This window comes from Cynocephalus volans, chromosome 11 (genome assembly GCF_027409185.1).
Source record: "Cynocephalus volans isolate mCynVol1 chromosome 11, mCynVol1.pri, whole genome shotgun sequence".
Lineage (NCBI taxonomy): Eukaryota > Metazoa > Chordata > Mammalia > Dermoptera > Cynocephalidae > Cynocephalus > Cynocephalus volans.
In genome coordinates this window covers 127,782,768-127,794,914 of record NC_084470.1, presented here as the reverse complement: position 1 = coordinate 127,794,914, position 12,147 = coordinate 127,782,768, and the positions used below count along the sequence as shown (strand labels likewise).

The following is a 12,147-nucleotide window of genomic DNA, read 5'->3' as shown; positions in this document are numbered from 1 at the left end:
AATCTGCCCTTTCTTACTATTCACAGATGACATCATCCCTCCAATTTCACAGAGTGGATAGAAGTCATCAGACAGGAATGTCCTCATCTTCCATGGCCAAACCTGCTGGACCATCTTGAGTCTCTTATTTCTCTTTCTCTCCTGTTACCATATTCTTGTTAGATAGGAGGGATCCTTATGTCTCTCCACCTGGCTTCTCCACCCTTTCCCTGCCCATTTTCTTAGAAATCTTAAACATTATCCTCATCTATTCCCAGTTCTGTATCCATAATCATTGTGCATTTTCTGGATCCCTTCCATCATCATTTAAATATGCTCAGGTCATTGTTATCTTAAACATGTTTACATGTACACACATGTATGCACACATGACCCTCATTCATTCATTTATTCATTCAAGAAACTTATCTTCTAGTGGGGAAGAAGAATAAAATGGTAAGCAAGTAGAATATATGGTATGCCAGATGTTGGTAAGTGCAATGGAGAAACATTAATAAAGAAAGGCAATAAAGAGTTTAGAGGAGGGGTGTTGCTATTTTAAATAAGGTGATCTGAGAAGGCCTTTCTGATTAAGTCTTGCCACCCTCACCTCTGCCTGCCTTTTCCTTCAGTTACTGCCCTATTTTTTTCTCCCTTCACGGTCAGGCACTTATTCCTGATTCTGTTTCCAACACACCGCACAGCATGGCTCTTGAATGACCGCTGTCATGAAATCCAGTGGACTTCTTCCAGTCCTCATCCTGCTCCATCTCGCAGCAGCATCTGGCTCTGCTTTTCATATCCTTCAAAATACTCCTGCATGGGCTTACTGAGTCCCAAAGTGCCTCGGTTTTCTTCCTACCTCTCTGGAGACTCTCATCCTTCTTAACTGAGTCATTCTCTCCTTCCTGGCCTTTAATGATGGAGTTTTAGGTTTCAGTCCTGGGTTTTATTTTTTTTTCCTCGTCCTCACTTTGTAGCTGATCTCATTCATGCCTGTGGATTCAGTTATTCTCTATACATCTGTTGACTCCCAGTTTTCTATCTTTAGAATGGAGCTGTCTTTTAATTCTGAATCCGTATAGCACAGCAGGTCTGTAAACAAATCCATGATCTTCCCTGCAGACTGCCATCCTCCCACGTTCTCTAGATTGAGGCTTGGTGCCAGCTTGTCTGGTTGTGCACACTGGAAACCAAGGCTCTTCTCTGATACCTCTCTCTTACTTCTCATTTTTGATGTCACCAAATTCCGTTTACTTTTGTCTTCTAAATGCCTTTCACATGTCTTCACCTGGCTCCATTTCCATTTCTCTCCCTATAGTGTGAGGTAACATCCTCTCTCACATCCAGCTCCCGTTCCTCAAATTTATTTCTCCATTAGTCTTTTATAGGGGACAGTGCAGAAAAAAAGTCTGTTTTCAATCAAATCCTTGTAGGGTTTTCATTAAGGGTAAAGATTAAAATGTTTGTCAAGATTACCAAACCTTGTGTGATACAAGAAATACGTTCCCTGAGGGAGGACTCTTAGTCTGTTTTGTGTACTCACACTTCCCAAATGCCTAGACCAGGGCCTGGCACAGAGCAGGTGCTCACCTGTAGAGTCTGGGCCCTGCTTTCCCTCTTGGGCTCCGGTACACTGACCTTTCAGTTCCTTGAACGTGTCTTATTTTTCCTTCTCAGGGCATTCATGTGTGCAGTTCCGTCTGCCTGGGATGCTCTTATCCTCCATGCTTGGCCAAGTTTATGTCTATTTATCCTTCAGTTCTTCACTTAGAACTCACTTCATCAAGCCTTTTTCTTTGATCCATAGACTCTTTTATGTTATAAGTGTTCTCGAGGTACCCTTTTTTTCTAGCACTTAGTAATATATGCATATAGTTATTGTGTGATTATTTTATTGGTGTTTGTCTTTCCTATTAGATGTAAAGCTCTATTGAGAACAAGGACCGTGTTGACTTTGCTCACCTGGCTATCTTTAGTTTCTGTGGAGGTACCTGGCGATAACTCAATAAGTATGAGTAAATACATGCATAAAAGTTGGTTCTTTTACCTGTGTTGCACTTTCCTGTTCCAGGGGCCAGTGAGTCACACGGGTGGTCAGATAACAATCACAGCAATTTTTTTAACTGCTTTACACTCTGGTCTCATGGAGAGTTGCTAAGATGTTGAGTGGTATGCTGGCATGAGAGAAGACAGTGTTCTCATACAGGAAGGTGTATTTGTGGGGGGCCTAAGAAATTTAATTTTAAAATTATTTTCTAAACACCCTTATTAGTTCTATAAGCAATTCTTTATACGAGAGGAAAAAATCATGGGAATGTCTTTTGTGAAGGAATGTGACAGTGACTTAACACTTTATAAAGAACAGCAGTAAATGCTTGAATTGTTAAGAACATGATTCATTTCTTTATAGTGAGTAATATTGTAAATCATTGTGTATCACAGTTACATATTTCACTCTCTCAAGTTTTCAGCTTAATTGGGGTAGAAAAGGAAATATAGCTTCTGGTCTGTATTCCAAAAATGAACCTCTCAATAGCATTGCATCAAAGATTCTTACAAGTAAATAATTAATTGGTTTAGAGCAGGCTGACAAATATAATTAAGCAATTTATAGTTGAAATATTCAGTATTTCTCTAATTAGTGACAAAGGAATACCTTAGGCTGTGGTCAGATGAAATACTTCCCAGATGAGTTTTAAGATAAAAAGAAATCCAGAATTTTTAATCATATAGTTCTTCATTATCAGTAATCAGAATTTTAAAAGAAAATGGACTCTTATTATATATATTATATTAGATTTCAGTTAAGTTGTTCTATATATGCTATATATTTTCTTTATCGCAGTCTCAATTGGACTGGTACATGCTCCATTTTGTAGAATGCCTTCTTGTACTGTTTATTTCACTGTTCGAATGTCAAGATACATATCTGGTGGTGAAGGCTCATTGTAGATGAAATGAGACTAATCTCAGAAATCTTTAAACAAGCTAAGAATTTCATACTACATCACAGTGACTATGAAGGAAGTGAATATTATTATAAATGTTTTTTAGTGAAATATACAATACAAATAATTTAAGTGAATATCTGGTTTCTGCCAGGAGTTTGGCATTATTCCAAATAATTTATTAAGACTATCTCTTCTTATTTCTAATATCTTTAGATAAAGGCTGTCTTCTCAGATTGTCAACTTTGTATTTTCAACATTGTTACAATTTGTGTGTCATTTCCTTTAAATATGGTAAATCTCTAAACTCCTTTTCTTTATACATACATAAGAGTAATTATGTATGTATTGATTTTTAGTGTTTTAGAAATGTACTTTTCATTATTTTTTTATTGCTGCATAACAGATTACCACAAGTTTAGCAGGTTAAAACAACACAAATTTATTACATCACAGTTTCTGTGCATCAGAAGCCCAGGTACCAGTTGTTAGTGGATTCTCTGTTTAAAGTCTTAAAAGGCTGAAATCAAGGTGCCAGCTGGGGGTGTGACTCACTGAGGTTCAAGGTCTTCTTCCATGTTCACTGGTTATTGGGAGAATTCAGTTCCTTGCAGTTGTATGACTCAAGTCCCTCCTATTTTCCTTGTTGTCAACTGGGGGCCATATTCAGGTTCTAGAGGCCACTGGCTTCCCTGTCACTTGGCCCTCTCCACACTTGGCATTGTACTACCTTAAGGCCAACAGGCAAATCTCTTTGACTTCTTCGAAGGGCCCACCTGATGACGTCAAGCCTACTTGGGATAATGTCCTTCTTGATTAACTCAAAGTCAACTGATTAGGAACCTTAATTACATCTGCAAAATCCCTTCTGCCATATAAGATAATACGGGAATGATATTTCATAATATTCACATGCCCAACTCACATCAGGGGAGGTGACTATACACCAGGTTTTGAGGGGGGAGTAAAGTATATCTTAGAATTCTGCTTACCATAGCTTTTGATAATTTAGCTAGAATATTAACAGTGTTTTGAAGATAAGTGTTACCTTCAATTATAAATCTTGTTCACCTCCTTGGGTTGGTTGTTTTTTTTACATTTGCAGACACATTTTTATTTGTACTTATCCAAATTTGGAGGTTGTATTGGAAATAAAATCACTTGGAAATGTCTTTTACACTGTTGACCTTTAGATCCTTAAAGTTTAAAGGCTTCCCAGCAGTACCATCTATTTTTGATCACCCTGATTTATTGTTTACCAAGATACCTAAACTTTTCACTTCAGTATCTGGCTAAAGTTTATAGCCCATGGCAGACAAATGTGAGAATTGCCAGCGATCCCAAATGCAAGTTATTTTTCTACTGAGTCTTTTGTATAAAATTGTCATCTATCTCATTTTTCAGTTGCGAATTATTCTGAAGTCTTAAGGTTACAAAATTAGTGGCAATATCTGAAAAAACTATAAAGACTGGAATAATAGGAGGATACTTCAAAAAGTTCACGGAAAAATGGAATTAAAAGATAATACCACTCTTTCCATGAACTTTTGAAGTACCCTCATAGACAGATAGATAGATAAATAGATATACATACTTAGGTACCTATACAAAATATGTATACAACTATATGTGTGCATCCATATAAATTTATGTCTGTATATGTATGTATATATAGGTCTGTTACACAGAACTATTTTTACAATAGCAATGTTACTGATAAAATATCACTTGGGTTCTCTTTGGCACTGAAGTAGTTTGATAGTGAAGCAGTATAGAATTTAGGGATTTTAGTGAATCAGAAACTATATCTCATAATGACCATTTTGTATTTGTGTGAATGTACACATTTAGTTAAAAGGTGATGTATAAATTTTGAACTGTATTTACTTTGGAAAAATTAGTAGTTAATTTTCAAGGACCTTATTGCTCCTTACGTTGAGGGTAACACTGATCTAAAGCTGCCTTTTACAAACCATGTAACACCATGAGCGGTAATTCAGGTAGCTATAGGCAATTATGTAAAGAGAAGGGATATAGACTCCATTATTTTAAGCACCTCCTTTTCTTTCATTTAGATTTCTATTGAAAGACTTTTACTGTCACATTATCATTCTGCTGTGTTTTCTTAGTCCATGGAGAAAATTGAAATATCTTTCTGACTATCTTACTATTGTCTGGTATAACAAAACAAGAAAGAATTAATTAAAGAGGCAAGTATTTCCATTTGTCTTCATGACTTTCTGTGTCTTCCTGAAGACTGATAGTCTGCTTTTTTAAATCACATTTACCTATCTTCAGTATTCTGCTGCAGTGAAAAAAGCGTTTGAAGTATTTCCAAGTATTTTATCATCAGTTTTAGTAATGTGGAAGCTTCTCTTCAGAATTATTTACATGGCAGCAATGCAGGGACCATTCTTTGTAGTAATTCTGATGCATTAGTGTATTTTAAGTGATCTTTTTTCTTAAATATCCTGAATAAGTTTCCTTGATATTGATGAACCAATGTTTAAAAGGCCCTTTTTTGGGGGAGAAGAACATTGTGACTTTATAGAAACTTATTTTTTCCTGATTGCTAAATAACTTAGATTTTTTGTTGTTGTTGTTCAAGACTTAAGTGTTCAGAAAAAATGTTTTCTGTTTCACATTTTCTACCCTAAGATGAGATATATTTTTGGCTTGTGTTAATAACCTGTACAATTTTGACTTTGGGGAATGAATTGATTATATTTATATTCTATTCAGTTATAATCTAGAAACAGCTGAGCACTCTTAATAGATTTTCCAACATTATAAGAAAAGACAAAGACTCTTAGAGCTTGGTTGGGAAATATTCTATCAAAGTAGATAAAGCGGGATGCTGGTGATAGGTATTTTCAGTGATCTCGTGGCTGCTAGGCCCATTCCACTTCACACATTCTAAAGCAATGTAAGGTATCTGAGTTTTATTCAGAGTGCCAAGAGTGAAAATATTCACATGTTGCAAATTAGTATTACATACCAAAATTCTAACTGAGATGTGAATATTATACACATTTATATAGTTCCCCAAAATTGTGTATAGTAAGTATTTGTGTAGTTTAGTCTATTGATGCTTCAATATACCTTAAGAAGAAAATTGTTTTCATAGAAAGGTTAATATGTAATAAAAATTATACTTAGAACTGTCAGTTACACTTTCAGAATCTTCCTGTCTTTTCCATTGCTCAGTTTCTGTGCATTTAGTTCTTTGAAATAACCACTATAAAATGTAATCTTATAAGAACACATAATTATAAAGACATATTATGTCTGGGAACATAAATATTATGTTTACCTTGTGATGGTAAATGTTTGACCTAATTGCAGGTTTATAACAAAGAACTCGAACTACCTGTCATCTCATGTGAAGACCATTTATAGTATTAAATGGCCCAGTGGGGATCTCTGAGGGTGGGGGTTTTTTTTTTTTTTGCTTGTTTTTGTTTTTTTACTTTGTTTTTATTAACTGGAGATGTGAAGGATGGAACATATTTGTAAACTGTTATTATTTTTAAGTGTGAAAATGTGCCAAACAGACATTTATTATTTATGTTTTATTTTTAACTGAGACTGTAAAGCCATAGATTATATTTTAGAGGTGGTGGGGACTTCATAGATCATCTCCAAACTCTCTTCAATATAGTGAGGAAACTGAGACCCAGGAAGGTTAAGTGGCTTGCTCAAGGTCACACAAACAGTTACTGTCAAGCCTCATAATCAGGTGTATTATTAAAAGATAAATATGGATTGTGTTATGGCACATTTAGACATTTGACGACACTAGCAAGCAGGAAATACTTCCTTATATTGAGCACAAATCATTCACTTCCTCTTATTAGATACTTGGAGGAGATGGAGAACTGCTGGTGCCTGTGATTCTAGTTCTAAATTCATCATTTAATTATCATCATTTTTTCTAATCCTCTTCAAAAATGCTTTGCACACCAGCATTGCATTTGTTGTTGTTTTTTGTTTTTTTTGAAAAACACAGCAGTACATTTCTTAAGTGTGCTTTGCTATATGATTCCCAAGACCAGCTATGTAATTGTGGGTCCTTCTGTTAAAAAGTTATCAAGAATATTCAGGATGTAGTCATAGAGCACTAAACCAAGTGCAGGACCTACGTGGTCATGAAGCTGGCCCTCATGGTTCCAGGTGTTTTGCTTGAAATTTTCCTCTTTAATGATGAACATGCCAAACTGTAGGCTTCAACATTGTGATATACCACGGAGATTAATGTTTTATAAAACAAGACCATTTTCTGTTCTTTCTCAGTTGGTGAATTTATGTTGGATAATGTTATAGAAATTCTTCAGATTTCTTGAGGAAGAATGCTAGAATTAAAAAACTTAGAAATAAACTATGTATATTGTACATAGAATTGTAGTGTCTAGAATACAGGAATCGTTTTACCCAGCTGAGTTTAAAAAATTGTACTTAGGCATTCAGTGTCCACTATATAATTGGATTTGGTTTTAGGCATTTAATCTGTAGGAGGACGTTTGGTGATTAAAAAAAAAAAAAGATGTCTATTAAGGTGTGACTATATTCCTAAAATCTTTGAGCGGAAGCAGCTTGCATCAGCTAGTCTCATATATTAATACAGGTCACAACTGTTGATGCTAATGTGTTTTATCAGGTATGCTGAATTTCCCCTAAATGAAATGCTGGTAATCTTTTTACAAGTAACTAGTATTATAATATTATCTGATATTTGTATATATGTTTTGTATGTAAATTGGTTAGCTTTTTGTTACATCTAGTTTTTCTATTTGAATAATGCCCAGGGTTTATTCGAATAATGTTGATGAATAAAGAAAATGTCTTTTTAAAATAAACAATATTTGAAGATTTGAATAGAGAAAAGACTAGATTACTTTTTAAAAAAAAGAATAAAAAATTTTGTACAAGTGATTAGGTATACCTGATTGTTAATTTTTGCCTGTTCATAAATTTTTAGATACTTTATTTTCAGTTAAAAAAAGGTTGCAATTCTGTTTCATAGCACAAATTTGGTAAAAGTGCCATATCACATAATCTTTCTTTTTTATGGAATATTTATATTGATCCTAATCATTAGAAATTTTGGTTGCATTATTTATTGTTTTATACAAACTTACCACATGACGAATCCATGTACATTTTTATTTTTATATGTTGGCATTAGAATTTTTTCTAATCTAGAGCTAAATATTTATATAGCGCTGTATTTTTTCCAGGAGAAAATAGGACTTTTGAACAGTGATGCTATTTGGCTAGAGAATAAACTTTAAAAATATGTGTATATTAGATTAAGTTTTAAGAGAAGGGTTTTTTGTTTCTTTTAAAAATACTTTGGCATTATGGAAGTTTCCTGCTTTGTAGTGCTAATATAAATTTTTCCAATAGAAAGAAGAATTCAAATTTGCATTCCCTTTTTGCTGTTCATCCTCTTTTAAGAGATAGCCAACAGTGCCACCATCAGAACAGACAGGCTTTTCTCATTCTGAGTGTTGGTTTACTCAAAAAAAAAAAAGAAACAAAAAAACTCTATGCTTTAGGAATGATTGAAAAGCCACATCTGCCTAAACTGGCATTAAAAAAATATATATTGGGAGATACCAATGACATAATGAAACTGTCTTTATTTTATGACAAAATAAAATTCATAATATGTTCTTCAGAGACTCGTACTAATTTAGATACTTAACTCCAGGTCATTCTAGGTGGCATTATATTGATGTCAATTTACTGTCATCATCTTTAACTTGTTGTAAGAGACAGTCTCAAAGAAGAATATAAAAACATGAAAATAATCAAATTGTGTTGGTCTGATAACATCTTCTCTAATGTGCATTTTGGGAGCAGTGTTTTTCATTATGCCTTTTTCCTTATATTTGATTTTTTTTTAAGTATTGGGATTTAAACGGTAAACTGTCAAACAAATTATAATTATGATGATTTCAGAATCTATATTAATGCATAATTTTTTTTTCACGGTCTGATACTTACATGATATGGTATATTTATTTTTGAGTGAAAAGAAACCTGGTCCCCATCTTCCTGTTGACATCAAACGGTCCTCTGATATGCTAATCTGCATTGGAGAGAGCACATATACAGGCTTTATTTGGACTCATTCCAACTCTGAAAGAAAATTATGTGTAAAGAACTGATTTTACAGCATTGCCCCTTTCGAATGAAAACTGATGTTGACACAGTCTCCAGTTAAAAAAACTTAATATTGAAACATGATATGGGAGGTTTTTGACATTTTAGTAAGGCCCCGATTTGCTTTTTAATAACCTGGTCATCTAATTGTTGTTTGTTCCTTGGGGTGTAATGTTACAGATGTAATCGCTATTGAAATTGCCCATAAGTTAATTTCCATAGTACGTGTTGTAAACTGGTTATTAGCTTTTCCTTAAAGATTTATGCTTTGGTATATTGTCATATGAGACAGTAGATGTAATTTTTTTGCTAAGTATGAAGTAGGGATATCAGCAAATTTCCTTGTACTATTTTTTCTTCCACCCTGCCCTCAACTGGTCACAGGTATAAAATTTGAGAGGTAGTTGTTTTGGAATTTTATCAAGTATAGTTTCTTCAGATTCAATAACAAAACATCAGATTAGTTGAACTTCTCAAAATGTCAAGTTTCCAGATAATATGCATTAAAATATCTATTAATAAATGCATATATCTTTTAAAAAGTAAAATCAGAAAATTTTGTGACAATCTGTTTAAATGCAATGTTTCTTTATGTTGTCATCAATAAGTATTGTTGACTAGGAAACCAATTGCACTTTCATTTTTGAAAAATAATTTTTATATAATGAATTTTTATATCTTATGAAATAAAAAGTTCTTAAATGAGCATATTATATTAGTAGTCTTCTAGCATATTGTTAGTAGTCTTCTAACAATTTTAATGTAAAGACAATGGGCTTAAATATGTACCTCTGGTTTTGCAGTTATTTTAATAATTGCTCGCTTATGCATAACACCCAATCTCCTGACTAGCCTGTTGGAGCTTCTCAGCTTTTTGCTCTGGCCTTTCTGTAAGGTTTTTCTTTCATGGAGTTTAGCTTCATTCATTCAAAGCAAGATGGAAGTTTGACTTGCAGTGTGCGATAAAAATATTCATAAATCCCTTTTATTTATTTAATTTTTAATAAATTGTGATATTTCAAATCACCAGGTGGTTCAATATCTAAAAGGAATTCTATAGTGAAATCTTCTCCAGGAGAAGAATTGTCTTTTAGCGAACATAATTACCTTCAGGTTTCTAGACTTTTTTATTCTGGCTTTTCTTAGAATGAAATTTGACATCTTCCTTTTAAGGCCAGAAATTATTTTATATAGATATTAATTTTTTTAAATAACTGAACATCAAAAAGATGTAGCGTTACATGGCTTGCACTAACCTTAGATGTAATAGAAAGACACTTAAGCTATTATGTCAGGTAAAATTCTTGGAATCATTTCAATATAGAAAATTATCTCCTTTTTGGTTGATTATAGGTAGATAAAAGTAGGTGTTTTTCTGACTTACCGATTTTTGCATGTCATAATTCAGTCTTAGGAAATTTTATTTCTCACAATTCTTTTTAATTTTTTCAAAAGCATTTTAAGAAACAAAAGAGGCTAATTCCTGAAAGAACTGTTTGGAAGTACTTTGTTCAGCTCTGCAGTGCATTGGAACACATGCATTCTCGAAGAGTCATGCATAGAGGTAAGACAAAATCATGAAGAAAATGTACTATTGTTTTAAATGATACAAGTTATTTAATAACTTAAACTAAACGTCTTCCAGTCATTGTACAGTATCATGCTTTCACAGGCAATTTATTTCCCAATTATACTTTTAGTAGAATGATACACCATTAAGTGAAGCCCTACCTGGTTTTAAATAAGAATGAAAATTAGTTATTTTTCTGTTTGATTTTTCTGAGCATCTTACTGGTTATGTTGATAAACAGAAAGAAAGATACAGGAAAGCAGTTGAGTAGGCATAACAAAGAGTTTGTATGTTTTTTTTCAAATGAACAATGTATATTATGGCCAGTTAGATTTTTAATCTTAAACATTAGCTCTTCATATGTTCTTGATTATCAGTAAAATGGTTGGGCAGAGTGTATTAAGGTTACATCACTAACTGATTTGGGAGTGTGAAAAATTTTAATACAATTTACTTAAGCAATTTATGTTTTTTTAAAGTCATCTAAGTAAATACATGCATAATAGTGTTAAGTCATGATTTTATGTTTTATGTGACAATACCAATAAATTAATCTTAGTAAGGTATTTTATTTAAAATTTATATAAAAAGGACACAAATTTATTTTGTGCTTTGAATTTCACAAAAGGTTATTTGAAAATGGAAAATAAAATGTTTTTAATGGAAATTAATAACAATCTTTATCATGATGCATTGATCATTACCTATCAAAGAATTGAGAACTTTGAAATATATATGTATCAAATTTATTCTAAATAAAGTAATTGGTTCATAATTTAAACTTTCATGTTTAAGATGTATTTTAAATTCTGCCATGAAAAGTGGTTTTTAATCTCTTTAACATTCCTAAAGTTACATAATTTTTCACTTGATCTCTTCATTTATTCACAGACATAAAACCAGCGAATGTGTTCATTACAGCGACTGGTGTGGTAAAACTTGGAGATCTTGGGCTTGGTCGGTTTTTCAGCTCCAAAACCACAGCTGCACATTCTTTAGGTAGGAGAGATGCAATATAATTTCATTCAGTTACTGTTTTTGTTTTTTTGGAGATTAAAAAGATCAGGGATATACCAATTATATGCCAGCTCTTACATTTTTAGTAAAACTGTTTTAAAGATCATCAGGTCCTGAGCAGATACCTACAACTCTCTATTAGGTATAATGTGTGCTTTGACATGACAGTTGGATACTTCTGTTAATTTGACCTCAGGCAGGCGCTGGGTTGAAAAAAATGCTGATAAAACTGGTTTTAACTATTGCCATGGAACATTCCTTTTATTGTACATTTAATAATAGAAAGATAATTTGATGAACAAATTGTATCTTGGAAGAGGACTTCACCTGACCATTTTAGAATAGTAGAGTCATTATGTTTATTTATTAAAATAACATATATGGTTGTGATTACCAGAGGGGAAAACCTAAAAATCATCTATGGCTAATAAGGAAAATATTCCCTTAAATTATGAAGTAGAA

The 12,147-nt window shown here is 32.9% G+C and overlaps 1 protein-coding gene across 4 annotated transcripts in view; it reads left to right on the top strand.

Moving 5' to 3' along the window:
• Positions 1–12,147, top strand: part of NEK7 (NIMA related kinase 7) — a 149,877-nt gene that overhangs the window by 102,836 nt on the left and 34,894 nt on the right. For all 4 annotated transcript variants that reach the window (XM_063114471.1, XM_063114470.1, XM_063114469.1 and 1 more), the window contains 2 exons: positions 10,554–10,662; positions 11,560–11,667. In XM_063114471.1, the coding sequence (XP_062970541.1) occupies positions 10,554–10,662; positions 11,560–11,667 (217 nt within the window). The remainder of the gene's footprint in view (positions 1–10,553; positions 10,663–11,559; positions 11,668–12,147) is intronic.